Source organism: Rattus norvegicus, chromosome 10, assembly GCF_036323735.1.
Source record: "Rattus norvegicus strain BN/NHsdMcwi chromosome 10, GRCr8, whole genome shotgun sequence".
In the NCBI taxonomy this organism is placed as follows: Eukaryota; Metazoa; Chordata; class Mammalia; order Rodentia; family Muridae; genus Rattus; species Rattus norvegicus.
Window position 1 is genome coordinate 92,621,380 of NC_086028.1, and position 22,379 is coordinate 92,643,758.

At 43.5% G+C, this 22,379-nt stretch overlaps 1 protein-coding gene and 1 pseudogene across 2 annotated transcripts; one reads left to right on the plus strand and one right to left on the minus strand.

The window, feature by feature from the left end:
• Positions 1-102: 102 nt before the first annotated feature.
• On the minus strand, positions 103-20,015 carry Nol11 (nucleolar protein 11). Of its 2 annotated transcripts, none has more exons than NM_001402075.1 (18): positions 19,830-20,015; positions 18,239-18,352; positions 18,068-18,124; positions 16,535-16,676; positions 15,279-15,336; positions 13,605-13,749; positions 12,750-12,938; positions 11,729-11,805; positions 10,548-10,671; positions 10,153-10,238; positions 8,572-8,643; positions 7,560-7,741; positions 5,782-5,907; positions 5,374-5,625; positions 4,390-4,468; positions 3,859-3,951; positions 1,691-1,798; positions 103-917 (listed from the first exon to the last, which is right to left on the minus strand). In NM_001402075.1, exons 5-18 carry the CDS (start codon positions 15,318-15,320, stop codon positions 801-803), a joined length of 1,692 nt encoding a protein of 563 aa, NP_001389004.1. In that variant the 5' UTR covers positions 15,321-15,336; positions 16,535-16,676; positions 18,068-18,124; positions 18,239-18,352; positions 19,830-20,015; the 3' UTR covers positions 103-800. The 2 variants fall into 2 exon arrangements, with proteins under 2 accessions (NP_001389004.1, NP_001389003.1); NM_001402074.1 differs by having other exon boundaries at positions 16,535-16,683.
• A 1,338-nt stretch (positions 20,016-21,353) lies between these two features.
• On the plus strand, positions 21,354-21,987 carry Actb-ps10 (actin, beta, pseudogene 10; annotated as a pseudogene).
• Positions 21,988-22,379: the final 392 nt, after the last annotated feature.

Below are 22,379 nucleotides of genomic sequence, written 5' to 3' on the forward strand. Positions count from 1 at the left end.
AAAAATACATTTTTTTTTTTTCCCCCGGAGCCGGGGACCGAACCCAGGGCCTGTGCACGCTAGGCAACCGCTCTACCACTGAGCTAAATCCCCAACCCCTCATTTTTTTTTTTTTTTTAAAGAGAGACATTTTCATTACTTGGTAATAAGATTTTATAATTTAAACTGATCTTTACCATATCCTTGTCACAGTTTGTCTGAGACATCACGCTGGAAGGGGGAATTTCTCAACCCCTGAGGGAGGAGAGATGGCAGACGGTGAAAGATGAAGAAATGGCGAGGCAGAACGCACTACGTTGGCTTGGGGTCCTGAGTTCTCCATGAGACAGATGACTGCAATAGCTTCCGACCGACACTCATCCGTTTTAGATCCACTCTTCAGAGATGGCTTGCTTATTTTATTGAAAGAAAAACTATTCAAAATGCACGGTAAGAAACTAGACTTTTATCAGTACACAAATAAGTTTACTTAAAATCAACTCAATTCCATGTTTAAAAAGTTTGTAACATTCTTCCAGTGATGTCTGCAACCCAGAAGTGATGTCTGTGGAACCCGTAGCACTGAGGAATGGTGGTATGTGATGGTGCAGAGACTCACACTCCTCTCTGGACACTGAGATGGATACAAACAAAACTTTCTCCTCTGGATGAACAGGTACATTCATATAAAAAAATCCATTAAGCCAGGTGTGGTGGCCACACCTTTAATCGCAGTGCTCTGGGTTGGATCTCTGTGAGTTTGAGGCCAGCTTGGTCTATATATCCAGTTCTAGGACAGCCAGTAAGACTGTCTCTGGCTGTCAGAAAAGTTCCAGAACTTCGATGGAGTACAGTCCTCTACTGCTCTTCTCCTGATTTAACCTCTGCAGCTCCCGGAAGCTGACTTCAATCTTGTTGAGCTCGGAGTAGATGGAGATCTGAAGAGGACAAGGACCCAGAGTAACTGTACTGGAGCACCACACACAACCTATAGCAAGCACTTCTCCCAATGTTTCCAAAAACATTTTTGTTTTCTGGTACTGGAATAGTCATGGGCCTTAAGTGTGTATTGTCCCCTCCACCATGAGCTGCCTCCTGCCTCCTCCCAGGCATACTTTAAGGATAAGTTGTACAATTAGGTTATCTATCTATCTATCTATCTATCTATCTATCTATCTATCTATCTACCTACCTACCTACCTACCTACCTACCTACCTATCTATCTATCTATCTATCTATCTATCTATCTATCTATCTATCTAGCACTCTGCCTGCATATATGCCTGCAGGCCAGAAAAGGGCACCAGACCTAATTATAGATGGTTGTGAGCCACCATGTGGTTACTGGGAATTGAACTCAGGACCTCTGGAAGAGTAGTCAGTTCTCTTAACCACTGAGCCATCTCTCCAGCTCCGAATTAGGTTTTTTTTTTTTTTTTTGAGACAAGATACTGCTGGAAACAAGCCACTATCCCTTGGACCTGCAGATGGCAACTCTCTAACCTACAGATTCACACTTTGGCATACACCCACCCACCCACCCACTCACATATACACAGATCTCCCTTAAAATGAAACCTAAGGGGCTGGGGATTTAGCTCAGTGGTAGAGCACTTACCTAGGAAGCGCAAGGCCCTGGGTTCGGTCCCCAGCTCCGAAAAAAAGAACCAAAAAAAAAAAGAAACCTAAAAATATTAAATAACCACAAACCTGCGATTTCACAAAATTGTAAAGATTAAGCAAAAGTCTTTTTGCTTCTGGTATCATTAAGACGACAGTAAAATTAGCATCTAGAAGTAGGCATATCCAATCCATGATCTGGAGATAAATACAGAAAGATTAATTTATTTTATTTTAAAAGATTTATTCATTTATTATATATAAGTACACTGTAGCTGTCTTCAGACACACCAGAAGAGGGCATCAGATCTCTTTACAGATGGTTGTGAGCCACCATGTGGTTGCTGGGAATTGAACTCAGGACCTCTGGAAGAGCAGTCAGTGCTCTTAACCGCTGAGCCATCTCTCCAGCCTCCAAAATAAATACATCAAAAGAAAGAAAGGAAGGAAGGAAGGAAGGAAGGAAGGAAGGAAGGAAGAGAAAAGAGAAGAAAGAAAGAGAAGCTATTGCAAAAGTGGCTTCCACTTTACAAGTTTGGTCCAGGAAACTCCCGGCACCAATGTAGATCCCAGCACTTGAGTGTTCAAGGTCAGTGTGAGCTCTAGAGTGAGATTTTGCCTCAAAAGAACAAAAACAAGTAAATAAACATAGAATACATATGCGTCAGTGAGTTAAAGGCAGGGTCCAGTACGTCTTACATGTAAAAATTAAAATTTGCCTAGAAAAAAATGATGCTGAGAGGATGAGGAGACCACGAGCCCCCTCCCCGAGAGACTGGACCACCAGCAATTCCCAGTTAGTGAGGGGTCTGCCCAGTGGACCCAGAGGTGCAGCCACTGGAAAGTGGGCCCTGATGGCTTCCATCCATGCTCTGGAGGAGCACTCATCAGATTCAGTGGGTCTCACACACGGACATCAAAGTGAAGGGCGTGTCTCAGGAAGAAAGGGTTTCAGCAGAAGAGAGGGAGAGGGTAAGAGGAAGAAAAGGACTGAGACCACTGTATGAAAACATGAAACTATCAAAGAACGAGTTGAAACTTACTCAATATACGGGGACTGTTTATACCTCCCCCCAACAAAACAAGAAATACAACAGAGAGATGGATAAGAACCTGACTACAAACCTCACAAAAAGGAATAAAGCAAGAAAACTCCTGCATCCTCTGTCGAAGAAACACAAGACAACACCATCCCTACCTGATTAGCAAGAGCAAGAAGCTTGACAATGATAGCAGGTGTGGGCAGAATCTAAAAGCCCCAAGCTTCTGGGTTAGCCCCATCACAACTGTTTGGAAAGGTAATCTGGCATTCTGAAAACTGAAAATATATGCCTGTTTCACTCAGTGTTTTTCTTGTGCGATTGTGCCCACAAGTACATCTATGTGAAGATTAATGTACCAGGCCAGACCATGTCTGTATAATATGGCACTGTAATATGAGATAATATTTTTAGAGACAAAAGAAATGTTTCTGGTTTTGTTTTGTTTTTGTGACAGGGTTTCTCTGTGTAGCCCTGTCTGTCTTGAAGCTCACTCTGTGTAGATCAGGGTGGCTTCAAACTGACTCTCCCTGCCTTCTGAGTGCTGAGATTAAAATTGTGCACCATCATGCCCAACTCCACAAAAGACACTTAATGTTGGAGCTGGAGAGATGGCTCAGCAGTAAAGAGGACCGACTGCTCTTCCAGAGGTCCTGAGTTCAATTCCCAGCAACCACATGGTGCCTCACAACCATCTGTAATGGGATCCGATGCCCTCTTCTGGCGTGTCTGAAGACAGTGACAGTATAGTCATATACATAAATAAATCATTTAAAAAAGAAAATGAAATGTAATATTGGTCATCTCTAAGAAGGGCTGGAGGAGTAGAGGTGTAAAGCTTACTTTTTTTTTTCTTTTTTTTTGAGGCAAGGTCTAGCTAGGAGAACTCATTATATAGATCAGACTAGTCTTGACCTCACAGAGACCACCTGCTCCTGACTTGAGAATTAGGATCAAAGGTTTATACCATTATATCTGGTCCCAAAGTTTACTGTTTGAAACTTTTGATATAGAAACTTCCAGTTACAAAGAGGACTTTGAGATTCTGTACTTTGGGAATTATGACTCTAGATATCCATCTAGTGAAGAGAGAATCCCTCTCCACTCCAACAGTGTGCATGAGGGAAGAGATATGACCACTCATCTTGGACAACAGGGAGAAATCTAGGGCTGGCACTGCACAAAAGGTTTCTGTACAAAGACAAAAAGATGTCTGACCTGGCTCACGGTTGGAGGGCTTACTCCAGGGAGAGTCATGGTAGCACTGCCAGTGCACTTCAAATAGAGGAAATACAAATACTGCAGAAACAGCTGTGAGGGAGAGGAGAGCACAATTATCCATTGTGGTGAAACAATACCCCTACGGTACACCCAATAGATTGTAGGAAAATTTACACAGCTGTGCAACTGAATTATCCATCAAGCAAATGTGACAGGTATCTGGGGACGGAAAGAGTAAAACAGGCTCCATTTTACTCATCACCAAGACTGCTCAGTTAGGAGCAGATCAGTAAACAACAGGTGACAATTTTCTTTTCTCAGTGTCTTTTCAATGATAACTTGTTTAACCTGGTTTGCAAGCACAACATAAAGAACACACCAAGGCTGATCACCCCCAAACCACCCTCATGTCCTGAGCACATCTAATAGGACAGTATCCTGCAGTGTTCAGAATGGCCTATCAGATGCTGATCTAAGCAGCACAACTTAACCCAGAAATAAAATGCACAAGATGCGCAGGGCACTCACCGTTATATGCTTCGCAGGGATGTCCTTCAAGTGCGGCAGGAGGAAGGGCTCACTGTATGCTGAATGAAGGACTGCATTTCTACTCGGGACTTAAGGAAAATAAAGTCTTCAAATAGGGAGAGGTTGCTCGGGAGGACGAAGTTCCCTTCCGAGGTTTGGAGGAGGTCAATACCTGCTGCTGTCAGAGCTCAGGGGTGCTGCTCACTCACAAACAGTACTTCCACAGAATTAATGGAGCTTGCAATTGTGCAATTGTGCAGCTCCTTTTATCTTTCCCTCTTCTTCTTTTTTTTTTTTTTTGGAGCTGGGGACCGAACCCAGGGCCTTGCGCTTGCTAGGCAAGCGCTCTACCACTGAGCTAAATCCCCAACCCCTATCTTTCCCTCTTCTTTACGGCTACAGAATCTTTCTCTAGCTCAGGCTGGCCTTGAACGTTCAGCAATCCTTTTGCTTCAGTTTGCCAAGTGTTGGGATTACAGGTAAGACCTAGCATAGCTTCCTAACTAAGACAACTGGCCAAGCTAGACATGGTAGCACCCACCTGTTTCCTTCACACTCAGCAAGCACAAACAGGAGCACGCCAGGGCTGACCTTGCCTACACGAGCCACAGGACACATGTCAGAACAAAACTAAGCCAAAAGAATCAACAAAAGATTCCCCAAAGAAAACAGATAAAAATGGCCAGGGAAACCAACACTGGGCACTGAGGTAGAGGTAGTGTGTTTGCCAAGTATGTACATGACCATGGGTGTAATTCAGCCCAACACACACACACACACACACACACACACACACACACACACACACACACACACACACACACACACACCAGGCTTAATAAAGTAACTAAAGGCAGCATTGGATATAATATATTTCAAGTAAATATTGAAAACAAAACAGGAAAAACAATTTAATCATGTCTTACTTTTGCTTAGCATATATCCCTGACGGACACAGTGCAATGGAAACCATTTGGAGGATACAGCAGAGCTGCTCGCTTTGGTGCCACAGGACACAAGGTCACAGGGAAGGAGATGGGCTCCTGTGCTGTGTCACCAGGCTTTTTGTTCAACTGCTGACTATCTTTACTGCAGCCACCATCTTCAGGACCGAAGCCATTCTGAACAATTTCAGTTTGCTCTTCCATTTCCTTTTTCTCATCTTGTGTAGTATCACCATAATCAAAAACTGACTCCATGCTGACATTACTGTCCCGAAGACAGTCATCACCAATGCTACGATGTTAATTGAAACAAGAGGTTAGTTCTTCTCACAATTTGAACCTCCGTAAGTTCATTTTCTAATCTAAGCATTAAACACTTTAGAAGTCAAGTAAGCCAGCCCCAGACCTAAATGATATGAAGGCCTGAAAAGCACAGGTTCTAGCTTACCTCAGGAAAAGTTTTAAGCAAGCACAGGTGGTGGACTCAGGAATGTCAGGGAACTGCTGCAGACACAGCTGTAACATCTGCACATCTGTGTGCTCTAGGGCAATCTCCATCAAGTCAGGGCATAAGCTGAGACCAAAGGTAATGCAATTACTATGGTTTTATATTTAAAAAGCCATTTGTAAATTACAACAAAAAGTTTATGTGATGACTGCTGTGCTTGTTGGTTCTTTTTTTTTTTTTTTTTTTTTCCGGAGCTGGGGACCGAACCCAGAGCCTTGCGCTTCCTAGGCAAGCGCTCTACCACTGAGCTAAATCCCCAACCCCGACTGCTGTGCTTGTTTGTATGTCTGTGTACCACAGATGTACCTGGTGTCTCTGAGAGTCAGAAGAGAACATGGATCCCTGGTACCCGTGACCTACCAAGTAGGTGCTGGGAAAATAAACTCAGATCCTTTGCAAGAAGAGCAAGTGCTTTCCAGCTCCAGTATTTAAAAAAACAAAAAAAATCAATCAAACAAACAAACAAAAAAAACCCAACCAACTGGCCTCAAACTACCAATAATCTCTCCGCCCTGCCCTACTAAGTGCTAGGTTTAGGCGGGAACCATCTCAGTTGTCTTAATCTCTTCCTTTCAGGTTCAAACAGCAGTTCAATGCTGAAAGCAAAGCCTGGGAGGCCGCTCAGGCAGGAACCTGACAGCAGCAATGCTGAAAGGTATCTGGACCGTGGACCAAGAGACGCCTAGGGCCTGGGCTATGGGCTATTTGCAGTATTCTAACCAAGAATCTGCCTCCATTCTGTCCACGCCTGAGCACATACATGAAGTTGAACTGAGCAATAACAGATCAGTTTGTTTCATAGAGGATATTTCAAAAGAGATCATTTAGTTTGATACCGAGAGACCACCTGTAACTATTAAAGAGGTCAACACCCTTAACTAGAAACCTTGATGCTACACTGGACAGTAAGAAAGCTGTTCCAAGAACAAAACTTCATCCCTCGGACACTCTTATCTAGTGAATATGCAGACTCATTTAAAGGAAGTGTAGTACAATGAAGGAGCTCCCTGCTCCTAAAATGCACCTGCCCAGCAAAATGTTTCCCTAGGCTCAGCACAAATGAGCTATTATGGCTGTGGTCCAAGCCATTCCTAGAACTCATAGTGTAAGTCAGCAGCATTATCAGGGCAGTAACAGTCTGAGGGCAAAGATGTGAAAACTGAAGTCAGGCAATGTGTGGCAGGACTGAAGTCCCTATAAAGAGGATTCACAGGCCCACTGTGTGAAGCTGTGAAGGTGAGGTCTATGTGGCGAAGCCCATGAAATCACAGCAACAGGAAAGAAACTAAGACTACTAACATGTCCAGGTAGCAACCTCTGGTGATATACGTGTGTGGTATTAATTTATGAATGATCGCTTATGAGTGGGTGTGCATGTATGTGTGTGCACGTGTCTGTGGAAGCTCCACAGTAATGCCGAGTGGCTTCCTCCTCCACTCTTCCCCTTATACGAGGCAGGGTCTCCCACCAAACCTAGAGGGTCAAGCTGGCCAGTTCTATCCTTCTCTCTCACACACCAAGACTGCAGGTGGGCTGCCATACCCCACCATGCTTTTATGGGGGTTCAGGGAGGACAAGCTCTAGCCCTCATACTTTAATTATGGAGGCACCTCCCAAGAACCATTTTTTCATAAAAAACAAAACAAAAAATAAAACCACAAGTACAAAAAAACAGGGTTTAAAATAAAGGCTAAATATGAAGTGTGAACCTCATCTACCTGTAGGAAAGCACGTGTGTCTGGATGAGCTGCATCAGACAGTTCCGGGGGTAAAACGATGGTTCCACTTTACATCTTCCCAGAAGTCCAGACACTATGTCTCCAATTATAGTATGAAAGTCAGGTGTCGACTTAGCCAAAAACTTACGTAGTTCTACTTCAATGTGCTTTTCTGAATCTTTCTGAAAGGGCAGAATTAAATAATTTAGTCTGGGAGATTAAGAAATATCACTCTGAATTAAAAAAGAGAAAAAGAAAACATGAATATTCATGCAATCAGCTGAAGCAAAGTGACATTAAGCTGCACAACACACGCACACACGCACACACGCACGCACACACACACACACACACACAATTACACAGGAGGAAAAATCTAAGGGTTTACAAGCCCAGTTACTCAGACAGTATTACAAACCTTGTGTGGACTGACATACGAGAGGAGCACAGCACCACAGCACTAATGCCATCAGATAATAGAGTCAAACAAGGCAGTTTTGTGCCCACTCTGATACACAGATGTTCACCACAATAACAATGAACATTAGACCATGCAGAATGGAGCTGGAGAGAGAACTCAGCAGTTAAGGTTGTTTTTGCAGATGAACTGGGTTCAGAGCCCAGCACCTACACAGTAGCTTAGCTCCCCAGGCACTCTGTGGCACACATTTATGTACTTCACAAATATACAGACTGAGTTCTTTCATTTCACCTTTGCATGGGTTCCAGGGATCGAATTGGTCACCAGGGCTGTGAGACAAGAGCTGTTACCACTGAATCATTTTACCAGCCATATTTTTTGCTTTTAAAAAAAATTAAATTTATTAGCAGGGCAGTGGTAGCACACACCTTTAATCCTAGCACTCAGAAGGCAGAGGAAGGCAGATCTCTGAGTTTGAGGTCAGCCTGGTGTACAGAGTGAGTTCTAGGACAGCCAGGGCTACACAAAGAAACCTTATCTTATAACCCAAAAACCAAATCAAACAAAACAAATCCAAACAAACAGAATTACCTTTATTATTGATAAAAGTTCTTTGACTCCTGGAACTTCTGGGTGTAAATTTGTTTCAGTTTTTTTTCTAAGCTGTAAGTAAATAAATTGGTTAGGTTTTCAAAAGACGCAAAAGACTTATCAAAATATCAATACTATGAACAGATACAGAAACACTAGGTATAATATATACTTAGAAAATATATAAAATTTTTTTGTTTTATTTTATTTTGGGGGGGCACAGAGTCTCTCTATGAAGTCCTGGGTATTCTGAAACTCACTATGAAGACTAGGTCTGACTCAAACCTAAAGAGATCTATCTGCCTGTGCCTTCCAAGTGCTGGGATTAAAGTCATGGGTCTCCATGCCCAGCTAGTTTCATTTTTTTGTGCAGGAGTATTTTGCCTACATGTGTGTATGTTTAGTATGTTAAATGCTTAACCATGGAGGCTATAAGAGGGTGTTGGATCCCCTGAATTTTGAGCTGCTATGTGGATGCTAGGAACAAAACCTGGTCTTTTATAAGAGCAGCCAGTACTCTTAACCAGAGTCACTTTTCTAGTTCCAAGATTTTCTTATTTATTTATTTATTTTTTTTGGTTCTTTTTTTTTGGAACTGGGGACCGAACCCAGGGCCCTGCGCTTCCTAGGCAAGCGCTCTACCACTGAGCTAAATCCCCAACCCCTCTTTTTTATTTCTTTAAAAAAAAATTTAGGGGTTGGGGATTTGGCTCAGTGGTAGAGCACTTGCCTAGCAAGCACAAGGCCCTGGGTTCAGTCCCAGCTCCGGAAAAAAAAAAAAAAAAAAAAAAAAAAGAAAAAAAAAGAAAAAAAAATTTATTATGTATACAGTGTTCTATCTGAAGGCCAGAAGAGGGCATCAGATCCCATTACACATGGTTGTAAGCCACCATGTGGTTGCTGGGAACTGAACTCAGAACCTCTGAAAGAACTCTGAAAAAAAAAAAAAAAAAAAAAAGTAGGGGTTGGGGATTTAGCTCAGGGTAGAGCGCTTGCCTAGCAAGTGCAAGGCCCTGGGTTCGGTCCCCAGCTCCGAAAAAAAAAAAAAAAAAAAAAAAAAAGGAAAAAGAAAAAGAAAAAAAAAAAAAAGTAACAGCTAGATTTGCTAAGTATCAGTTTGGGTAAAGGCTGTAAGGTCACAATGCTGAACATGTTATTAAAAACCAAGCTGTAAAAGATACATACACACGAACATTTACGCTAACATGGACTCTCTTTTTTTTTTTTCTTTTCTATTTTTTGGAGCTGGGGACCGAACCCAGGGCCTTGCAAGCGCTCTACCACTGAGCTAAATCCCCAACTCCGACTCTCTCTTTTTTTTAATTATTTAAAGATTTATTTATTTTATGCATGAGTGCTCTATGTGCATGTACACCTGCAGGCCAGAAAAGGAGGTATTCGATCTCATTACAGATGGCTGTGAGCCACCATGTGGTTGCTGGGAATTGAACTCAGGACCTCTGGAAGAACAGCAGTGCTCTCAACCGCTGAGCTTCCTCTCCAGCCCCTAGCCTTTTCTTGTCTTTTGTTTTTCGCTTTTTCCATTCATACTAACATTTCTCATTCAATTACTGAACTTACAGTTCTTGTCTGCTTTGCACTGTAGGACCCAAGTTCATATTCTGAACACGTCTCCCAGTTTACAAAATGGGGCACGGAATGACTGCCTAAGGAAATACAAAACATAAATTACTGGATTATTTTGACCTAATATCATCAAAGTAAAGAACAACAAAGGAAAACCACTTATGCATAATTTGAGAGAAGTCTCAAGCCAAGAGGTGGTGGTGCATGCCTTTAATCCCAGCACCTGGGAGGCAGAGGCAGGCAGATCTAAGTTAGAAGCCAGCTTGGTCTGCAGAGTGAGTTCCAGGAAAGTAAGGACTACACAGAGAAACCCTATTTAGAAAAACCCAAAGACAAAAGAAACCAGGAGCTGATAAATGACCCGTGTCATAAATAGCAGAGAGTCCTACCTGACTCTTGAGTATGCTTGAGCTTCCCAAGAGCGCTCGCCAGAGATGATGCTTCGCACTTGTATGGAATCACAGTTAGACTTTTCCCATGTCGCATAAATAGTATTTCCCCATGATACCAGAGCTGAAAGAAAGTAGGCATTCATTTTTTCAAGGCCTGACTGTTTCGCACACTCCCGAGTGCACGAGTGCCCGCTTGTCCTTGGCGCTCCGTTCTGTCCACTCACAGCTGCTCAGTCTCCTCTCCCCACCCCCTGCTCCATGCTCATTCATACATTAGACAAATTTAAGTCTAGATCCAGCAATGAAAGAAAATTCTGGTTTTTAAAATTTTTTGGGGGTTGGGGATTTAGCTCAGTGGTAGAGCGCTTGCCTAGGAAGCGCAAGGCCCTGGGTTCAGTCCCCAGCTCCGAAAAAAAAGAACCAAAAAAAAAAAAAAATTTTTTTTTCATCTACTTTTCCTACAAATGACATGTGATTCATCTTTATGACCCAAGTTCCATTAATAAATACATTCCACACTGTCTTCACCCATTCAGTCATCGATGGACACAGTCTTTGACTCAAGCTTACTACAGAGCACATAAGCATTGCACAAGCTATCTCAGAACAACAAAAGCAACTTTTCCTATTTTTTTTTTCAAGACAGGGTTTCACGATATAGCTCTGGCTGTCCTGGAACTCACAATGCTGATCATGTTGGCCTGCAACTCAGAGATCTTGCCTACTTCTGCCTCTAGAGTGCTGGAATTAAAGGCACAGGCCACCAATTCCACAGTAACATTTACTATATAAAGGCTAATTTATTAGGAATAGTAACACTGTAGGTTATAGCTTAAGACACAACGAACAAAATTATAAGTATATATGAACTATTAAAACAAAAGCCCAACCAATTGAAAACTCTTGGGTAAAAAATGAATTGTAATTCTCGTTTTCCTCAGAGGAGAGAAACTTAATAGAAACCCAAACAAGTAACAGAATGATAGCACATGTCTATAATTCTGGGGCCCAGGGGGCTAAGGCAGGGGGATTGCAAATTTGAGGCCATGCTAGGCTACACAGCAACACCTTACCTCAAGCAAAAACCCAAACCCAAACCCCAACACAGAGAAACCAAAACCAAACCCAACAAACAAACAGGAAAAAAAAAAAAAAAAAAAAAAAAAAAACCAACTTACTTGCCCACTGGTTCCTTGTGGCAGCTCTTTTGATGTCTGTAATGTCTGAAATTTTATGTTCCATATGGAGAGGCATTCTATAATGTAATTTACAGAGGTCAGAAATAGACCTAAACAGAACACATGCTAACCTAGCATGAAGGAAGGAGGTAGAGGTAAATACACAAGTCTGCCTGATGTATACAAGAGTGGGTGCCACAGGAATTCAAACAAATGAGGCACAGGGCAGATAGGGAGTGGAGTGGAAAAGCTCCACAAAGGTCAAAATGGCAGATCTGAGTCTGTAATTAAAACCACATTCAAGAAAGAAAAGCCCAGGTCCAGATGACCTCACCATTGAATTCCAACAATCATAAAATCAGCACCAAACTATTTTAGAATATAGAAGAAATAAGTCCTAACCCTTCAGAAGGCCCATATTACCCTGAGGCCAAAGCCAGCACACACAGGCATATACAATGTACTCGAACCCATGCACACGCGCGCACACACACACACGCACGCACACACTTACTAACAGTACCAATAAATATAACTTAGCAAGTTGGAGGGTAAGAGTAACACATAAAACCAACTGTGTTTCTACAGCTTAAAAAGAGAAGCTCTGGGGCTGGGGATTTAGCTCAGTGATAGAGCGCTTGCCTAGGAAGCACAAGGCCCTGGGTTCAGTCCCCAGCTCTGAAAAAAAGAACCCCCCCCCCCAAAAAAAAAAGAGAGAGAGAGAGAAAGAAGCTCTGAAAAGGAAGGATTACATTTAAAGGAAAAAACAACTGACAGTACAGTAAAAACTAGGAAACACTGCTAGAGGACCTAAGGAAGATACATACAGATGGAGCTCATGCACTGGAAGACGGCACTGGGCACGGTGGTACACACCGGTAATCCTAGTGCCTGGGAAGCTGGGGCAGGATGATCCTGAGATCAAGGCCAACCTGAGCTACAGAGTGAGAGTCTGCTGAGAACAGAAAGAACATAGAAGCTAGAGGCTAAAAGCTAAATTTGATTAGGTGATTTCAGTTACCCTTAGAAGCTGGAAGTGGAGGTCCCAGGACTGCTATGTGGTCTTGATCCAGGATGGTGAGGGCAGAACCATTTCGAGCACTGCCAGACACAACCGTCTTGAGCATCAATGCTCTAACTAACCTCTGATTGTTTTCCGTGTCACTTGAATATATTGGTACCAAGGTTTCATATACACACCCATCAGAGCCTGTTGGGAGCAAGCAGTTGTTATTTAGTAGTTTGTAGCTATCATATTTAAACGTTAAACGTGTTAGGGTGTTTCTAAAATCTGTATTAGGATACTTGCAAGACTATAAGTCTATAAATAACCCAATCAGAATATCGATAACTATATTACTTTTTTCTTTCCCTCAACAAATATATTACAAGTTTTATAAATGACATCAGTAAAATGGTTTGCAAGGTAGAGGCACTTGCTATCCAACCTGAAGACCTGTGATCACTGGAGCCCATGTGATGAAGGGAGAGAACTACAACTTGTTCTCTGGCCTGAAAATGAGAACCAAGGCACATGCACGATGCCATGGAAATGTGTGAGTGTCGGGGAAACACGCTGGAGGTCACTCCATTGGTAAAAGTGCTTGTCTACCATGCACAAGGCCAAGCAGGCATGGCTGTACACCTCTGTAACCTCAGCACCTGTAAGGTAGGCAGGGGGGTCAGAAGGATCCTCCTTAGCTATATGTGACTTCTCTTTCTTATAGGAACCGCATTATTTGTTGTTGTTTATGGTAAGCCTAACAAAAAAGTCCTATGAAACAGCTCTTGGAGAAATCTGCAGAAAGCTTAAGAATCTGCTCCACAGACAACCTTCTCACAGCCTCCATTTACCCCTGCGGTATTAAAAACTTACCTAGCGACACCAGGGAGATGAATTTCCCATCCACACGTGCAGTAAAATTTGGTTTAGCAGATTTTTCTTCTTTTCCAAGTAAGAGTATGTATTTGCTTAAGCTGTGTGATTTGCACAATTGTACATAAGCAACATAACTCCCATGCTGCAAGGAAAAAATTTTATTTTATAAATATCCCCACTTCAAATAACTATGATTAAACATTAAAACTAGACGTTAGGGCTGGAGAGATGGCTCAGTGGTTAAGAGCACTGACTGATATTCCAGAGGTCTTGAGTTCAATTCCCAGCAACCACAGGATGGCTCACAACCATCTGTAATGGGATCTGATGCCCTCTTCTGTGTCTGAAGATGCTAGTGCACTCATATAAATAAAATAAAGAATCCTAGAAGTTACTGCTCCATTTTAATTACTTCAATAACTACTTAAAAGCTGCTTGCCCAGGCTGGGTGTGGTGGCACCTATCTGTAATCCCAGAACTTGGGAGGCAAAGAGAAGAAAAATGCAGCAAATTCCAAGCAAGCCTGGTCTACATGTGAGTTCCAGGCCACCAGGACTGCAGAGGTGCTGTGCTTGGTAAGCAGGAGTCATGCCACTGAGCTATATCCCCACCCATTGTCTTCTAAGACAGTGTCTCATTATGTAGCCTAAGCTGACCTCAAATTCTCCATCCTCCTGCCCCATTTTCCCAAGTGCTGGAATTATGGGCATGTTACAATTATAGGCATGTCTTCAGTTAAATTTAAAATGTTATAAAAATATTGCTTTAGTTCCTTTCTTGGTAAGACATAATATGCTGTGCAACCTTGGGCAGCAGAACCTGGGGAACCATGTTTAAACAATCTGAGCGCCATGGGGTTTGGGGAGATATAGCAAAGATGAGATGCAGATTCTCATCACCAAGTTGGACCACCTGGTCAAAGGCATGAAGATCAAGACCTGGAGGATCTGCTTGTTCTCTCTGCTATGTAGAAATCTGAGTTATTGAGCATCCCTAAAGGATGAGGACAGCACTACAGGAGCAGAGAGGACTGGCCAGCAGGCTTGCTTCAAGGCTTAGGTTAGACTGTGTGTTAAGTAGTCTAAGGAGGGAGGGAGCTACTGACATCTGAGGGCCCCTGTCTTGGCCATGCTTCCCATTCCCCTGTGGGGAAGGGCTAATGGGAAACAAGATTTATATGCCTCACACTGTCCATGTAAGGTGACGGGCTGCTGTGGCTCTGTGCTGATGTGCCTTATCTCTGCTCCCAGAGGCAATGGTATTTCTTTGCTCCCCTGTCCAAATACACTGCACAATTTTGAAAAGGCCATCTTTGATACCATCTCCAAGACTGACAGGTACCTGATCCCAGACCCCTGGAAAAAGACTGTGTTCACCAAGTCCCCCACCAGAAAATCCCTGACCATCTTGTGAAGATCCATGCTGGAGTCTTCATTTAGAGGATATAGGCTCCAGCTGTCACTACCATATGGGGGCTTTAAACCATAAGAATAAAGCAAATTAAGTCTTCTTAAAAAAAAAAAAAAGCTTAATTTAGGCATAGGAACAGTTATAACTACCATTTTAGTGTTCACAAAAAAAACAAGCTAAGAGAAATAGCAAAATTGCATCTTAGTTTTAAAAATAACACAGGTGACTTAAAAAAGACCAGAAATTGAAGATATCACTTACATTTTCAGTAATAAAAATTAAAACCGGTTGCTTAAATAACATGAAAACCTCTGACCACCTTTAAAGAAGAGAGAAAAATTAGAAAACACAAAATCAGTTGAGAGATGCTCTTGATGAATGATATTTAAGTAACTGTTATGGTGTTCTAGAGTCAGGACAAGAGGGAAGCCTGACTTCACTCATGGCAGTGAAGGCAGCACAGATCATCAAACTTCCCAGACACTGATGAAACTGTGAGGTGGGCTGAGAGGAGCCTGCATCCCCCTTTCACCTCATTACTTTGGGGACTAGAGTCCTTAGGGTTACATTAGAACCATATATGGCTTCCATAAGCAACAGAGAACAAGGCAAGGGAAGTTAAGACTAGGGCAGCACTGACGGTGTGTGGCAAAGTGGTGATGAGAACCCAAAGTCACTCACTGCCTGACAGCTGTTCACACCTTAAGGCACACACGCACGGTCAGTCCAAGACTGAGTGTTCACTCGCTCACTCAGCACAGGCCTTGCTCTTAGGACTTTAGCTTCTACCAGGTCAACCTCAAGAGGCCACAAGTGAAAGGTCACGCACTGTCCCAGCACCAGGTGAATGAGCTGTTTCTCCAGTGCTCCTCCAGGGCCCAGGAAAGCCAGAGGCACTGCAGCCCTACCATCACCTCTTACTACAAAGACAAGTTTTTCTCCAGGGAAAGAGCTGCAGCTTGGCTGGTAAGCATGACAGAACCAAAAAGTTTGGACTTCCAATACTGTCCATTTCCTTACAAACCACTGACTGTCCAGGTCTCTGACACTTGACGGACAGTGAGGACTCGAGGACCATGGTGATTTCCTCATCATTTTTTATTATTCCACAGGCTCACAGGCTCTTGGGGACTGTGCTCAGGGTCTCATAAATGGTGTTGTAGTTGTTAACGTTTTGTTTTGTTTTTAAGACAGGGTCTCATTATGTAGCCCTTGCCAGCCTAGAACTTATTATGCAGACCAGGCTGGCCACAAACTCAGAGACCTGACTGCCTCTGTCTGCCTAGGACTATACCCAGCAATAAGTGGGATTTAATTAGGGTATGTTTTTCCTTTGGATTCCAGGGATTGATTCTAGGCTTCAAACAGGCTAGGGCTAGGTAGGGCTATACCACTGAATTATCCCATAGTCCTTTATGTTTCTAGCACTAATACCTTTAAACACAGTAAAAAAAAAAAAAAAAAGTATTAAAGTACATTTTCTAAGTAAAAATTCATAGGCAAGTACTGGCACTCACTCGATCACTTCCTCATCTGGTATGACAGCTTCAATGTTCTGCTGTGGCTCTGCAAGCAAGGCCTCTAACCCACGAGCAGCGCCTCTTCGGAACAGCACCAGGGGTTCTGTTCTTTGTACTGAGTGGATCCTATGGACCTCAGCTGACAGCTGGAAAAAAAGGTTCCAAATGTTTTTAGTTTTACTCTAAAAGAATAGACATATAAAGCAATACAGACATTTAAAGGTGTTTAGCTTAGTTGCCTGGCCTTGGACTCATGACTGTGGCTGACATTACCAGCAGGTGCCCAAGAGACTTATGTTTGGGCACCTTTAATCCCTTTAATCCCTGAGGATCTGCCTGTCCTCCCTGCCACCCAGAAGTCTGAGCTATTAATTTCCTGGAGGCAGGCAGGCAGGCAGATGTATGTGAGTTCAAGGCTAGCCTGGTTTACATATCAAGTTCCAGGTCAGCCAGGACTATACAGTAAAATTCTGTCAGAGAGAAAGATAGAGATTATTAGCCTACCCCCACCCTGGGTCTGTCTGTCTGACCCCGTGCTGTAGGGCCTTGTACAGACTGGGCAAGCATTCTAACTGAGCTAAGCCTTACACCCACACACATGCTGAAACAGAGATTGACTAAGACAACACAAAATAAAACAAACAATTACAAAGACAAAAGCAGCAAGGAGCTGGTAAGGTAATAGGTAAGGCTCTTGCTGCTAACGAAGGGTGAGAAAGAGCTCAGCTCTCCAGGATTTTAGGAAGCAGCACAGTTTGCAGTTTCATGCGTCTAGGCAACAACTGTATTGGCTCTGAATTATTCTCACTTGGGGTTCTAAGGTGTATCAATTCCATATCATTTCTATTTTATTATGTTCATTTGTTTCACTTGCATGTATGTCTGTTTGTAGTTGTCAGAAGCCATGGAACTGGAGTTACAGCCAGTGCTCTTAATCACTAAGCCACCTCTTCAGCCCCAGACGTTATTAATTATAGAGACAGACATTTAGAACTAGAAATTCGTTTGCTGAGACAGGGTCTCACTTCTGTCTCTGTCTCTGTCTCGTGGGTGCTGGGATTAGAAGAGTACACAAGGGGCTGGTGAGACGAAATATCACAGAAAATAAACATTCTTACAAGAAATACATCAAACATTCAAACTCCAAAAACGATTTTTCTATTTTTAAAAATAGTTATGTATGTGTATGCATCATGTGTGTGCATCATGTGTATGCAAGCCCGAAAAGGCATCAGGATTGCCTAGAGCTGGAGTTATAGGTGCTTGTGTGCTGGGAACTGAATTCCAGTTTTCTGCAAGAGCAGCAAATGCTCTTAACTGAAGAGTCATCTTTCTAGCCCCATTCAGAACTATTTAAATCAGTCTTTATGGGATTACATAGCCTGTAGTGTCTAACCCACTAACACATGAAGGGGAAAATGACAAGCGTGAGCTCTTTTTCCCCAGAGGCAATGTGGTATATATCAAACATGAAATTGAGTTGTTTCATTTCACCAATAATTAAATATGTCAGAAAACCCAAAGACTTACTGTAGCTTTGAATACTTTATCCAGGTTTACGTCTTCATTATTCCATATTCTCAAAACCTTAAATCAAAAAAGTACACTGGTTATATAGTGCTGTATTGCCTATTTACATGTAAGGAATAATCATACATGCAATATAGTTTATGTTACACATATTATTGTTTTCAATTTTACCTTATGGTCATGTACCATAATATACTCTCCAGTCTGAAAGTTGCACACAGCAGGACATGTTATAGTCTGGCCTTGTTTCACCGACCAGCTGCCCAAGGGTTTCTGGTCAGAAACCTGGCAAAAGAATAAACAGTTTAAGAATTTAGCTTCGGACATTAGAGCAGTTAGATTTAATAAATGAAAAAAAAAGCCCTTGAATGAGAGTACTGACTATGATTTCTACCTGTGTGAAGTACCTAAACTAAAACAATGACATCTGAGAGAATGGCTACCAGGGGCTGGGACAAATTATTATTTCTTCTGTATTGGAGATGGTCTTTCTGTGTAATCTAGGTTGGCCTCGAATCCAGATTCTCTTACCTCAAGTTCCAGAGTGGATAGTTACTATTTATTTTTAGTCTTTTTTTCTTTTTTTTTTTTTTTTCCGGAGCTGGGGACCAAACCCAGGGCGTTGAGCTTGCTAGGCAAGCGCTCTACCACTGAGCTAAATCCCCAACCCACTATTTATTTTTAATTACATGTATGTATTTATTGTGCACGCACACACTCATGAACCCAGAGGCTAGAGGACGGTGTTCAGGAATCTCCTTTCCTTCTACAGGACCCCCATTGAAGGAATCAGAGAAAGGACTGGAAGAGCTTGAAGGGGCTCGAGACCCCATATGAACAACAATGCCAAGCAACCAGAGCTTCCAGGGACTAAGCCACTACCTAAAGACTATACATGGACTGACCCTGGACTCTGACCCCATAGGTAGCAATGAATATCCTAGTAAGAGCACCAGTGGAAGGGGAAGCCCTGGGTCCTGCTAAGACTGAACCCCCAGTGAACGGGATTGTTGGGGGGAGGGCGGCAATGGGGGGAGGAAGGGGAGGGGAACACCCATAAAGAAGGGGAGAGAGAGGGGTTAGGGGAATGTTGGCCCGGAAACCGGGAAAGGGAATAACACTCGAAATGTAAATAAGAAATACTTAAGTTAATAAAAAAGTAATAAAAAAAAGTGTTTTGTGGATGATTGCTATAACAAGGTTCTAAGTGTGCCGAGACAGGAATTAGGCTGCAAATCCGGTGAGACTGCGACTTTCCAGCCCTCAACTCTTAAGTTTCAGAGTGTGATGCAGAATTGCTCAACCTTTCTAGGATACCAAGAAATCTCTGCCTCTTCCCATTCCCCGACTTCCCGCGTCCCAGAAATCCCAAGGAACCGAGGATGTATTGGAGAACACATATTTTCAACCTATCAGTGTCATCCTTTGAAGCTCAATCTCCGCTCGACCCTTCAGCAAGCAAGCCGCAGGGTGACAGAAATCCCCTTGGCCCGGCTCTCTCCGGGAGATTAGAAGGGGAGGCATAGGTTCCCAGCTTATCCCTTGTGCACCGAGACACCGCCGCATGTCCTTCGGAAATATGTCAGTCCTCACAAGCAAACAGCTTCTGAACCTCATTCGGCGTCCAGCCGACTCTGTCGCACCGCAGACGTCTGTCACGCCCGCTCCTGGCTTTCCATCCCAAGAGGTGATAAACTCAAGCCTCCCGCTCCCAGCTTCCGACAGAGGCGAGACACCTGCCCGCCGCTCCCACCGCCCTCACCTTGTAGAGGACGACGGTCCTGCCTCTGTCGGTCACTAGGAACTGGTCGGCCTTGTCACTGGGCTCTACACCTAGGAATCCTTCAGGCCCGGCGCCTAAGACTCCAGTAGACAACGTGAATTCTTCTTCCAAGGCTGCCATTTTGGGCTGGCCTACAGCCCGTGCATGCCTCCCAGTAGGCTTTGCGCTTCTCTCGCGAGAGCGAAAGACACAAAAGGGGTGGGTCCTCGCCAAAGGAGGAAAATCAGCTCCTGCAGAACTGCGACCCCTGGCGGGTGGAAGAGAGATCACCGCCCAGTGGGTGGAGCCTAGACCACGTGCCAATGACCGTGCCCCTCGAGGCCACGCCTCCCGACTCCTAGAGACAAATCGTTAAGTTGGCTTCTCTGCCCTGTGTTTGCCAGTTAGCTAATGGAAACTGAAGGATGAGTTTAAAAAAAAAATGGCCTGGTTTTAAAAAAAAAAAAGCAGCTTTAAAAAACATGCTAAGTGGGGTTGGGGATTTAGCTCAGTGGTAGAGCGCTTGCTTGGCAAGCGTAAGGCCCTGGGTTCGGGCCTCAGCTCCAAAAAAAAAAAAAAAAAAAACATGCTAAGTGAACTCTAGGAAGTCCTACCGCAATATGCCAGAAGGGAAAAAAAATTAACCTGCAGATGACTCTTAAGGTGCTGTTTCAAAATGCCTAATCTCATTTACATCAACCCTCCAGAGGTGTCTAGTCCTGTGGGCATTTATTTTTCCTGTCGTTTTGGCGCTGGTAGAAAAATCTCTTCCAGATTATAAGGATGTAATTCCTTTGATTAAAAAACAAAACACGAAATCTAACTGGGCGTGGTGGCACATGTCTTTGATCCTAGCACTCTAGAGGCTGAGGCAGGGGGGAATCTCAGTAAATTCGAGAGCGGTTTGGTCCGCATGGAATTCCAGGACAGCCTTAGCTACAAAAAGAAATTTAGCAGGGCATGCCCAGCCCTTGGCAAGCCAAGGATGATCAACAGATTGGTGGCCAGCCTGGGCTACTGGGAGGTGCTCTCACAGAGCGAACTAGGAAATGCTCTGTGCTAACTAACGTTGGCTAGGCTTCCTTTAACCTCAGTGTGGGTGAAGAATCACAAAAGTTTCATCCCTGGAGATCCCTGACTCTGACAGATAGCTAAAGTGGAGCGGTTTGCTGCTTGTATAACTTTGGGGATGGGGCTTGTGAATTTTACAGGTTTTGGCTTAATTATACTTGTAAATTTTATTTGCTGAGTCTCTGGGCCTTACACCTCCTTTTTCCTTGCTAGGAAATACTCAGAGGCACTACTGCAGTTTGAGCAGACTGCTGCACAATGTATGCATATATATATATATATATATATATATATATATATATATGTGTGTGTGTGTGTGTGTATGTGTGTGTGTGTGTGCGCGCATACATACACACACATTGTTTCTGTTTTGTTTTGTTTGGAATAGGGCATTTTGTAGCCTAGGCTGGCCTGGAACTTACCTAGTAATGAGTATCACTGGGCCCTTATTTATATGCATCTGGGTGCACCACCCACACCATCTTGCTTCTGGTCCTGGCTGTCCGGGACCTGACAGACTACCTCATGAAGATCTGACAGAGCAAGGTTGAAGCTTTACTACCACAACTGAGCTGGAAACTGTGGGTGACATTAAGGAGAGGCTTGATATGTTGGCCTGGATTTTGAGCAAGAAATGGCTACTGTTGCATCGTCTCCCTCCTTGGAGAAGGACGCTGTGAGCTACCTGATGGGCAGGTGATCACCATCAGCAATGAGCGATACCGATACCGGTGTCCAGAGGGACTCTTTCAGCCTTCCTTCCTGGGCATGGAGTCCGGTGGCATCCACAAGACCACCTTTGACTCCCTCGTGACATGTGATGTGGACATTCGAAAGGACTTGTGTGCCAATATGGTGCTGGCTGGTGGTACCACCATGTACCCAGGCATTTCTCATAGGATGCAGGAGATCACGGCCCTAGCACCCAGCACAATAAAAATCAAGATTATTGCCATCCCTTAGCACAAAGGACTCAGTCTGGATTGGTGGCTCCATCCTGGCCTCACTATCTGCCTTCTAGCAGATGTGGATCAGCAAGTATGAGGAGTCTGCCCCGCCCCCACCACGCCCATCGTCCACCGCAAATTCTTCTAGATGGACTGAGCAGGTGTCGGGCATCGCTGCATGAGTTATTCTAAAGTATCAACTTGCCCAGGCAAGTGTACACACCTCATGCTGGCTTCCTGAAACTGGTACAAGCCTTGGAAAAGAAATCTGTCCTTGAAGCTTATATCGGGTATCAACACTGGAGTGTAGAACTTGTTGCTGATTTTTGACCTTGTATTCAAGCTAACTGTTCCCTTGGTACCCTGTGCATATCTTGATTTGGTCCTTAATCTATGTGGCTCGGTCACTAGTAAGAGCTTGTAGGAGCATACTGTGGGGGAGGGAGAGGGGATGGGGGCTTGTGGAGGGGAAACTGGGAAAGGGGAAAACATTTGAAATGTAAATAAATGAAATCACCAATAAAAAATGGAA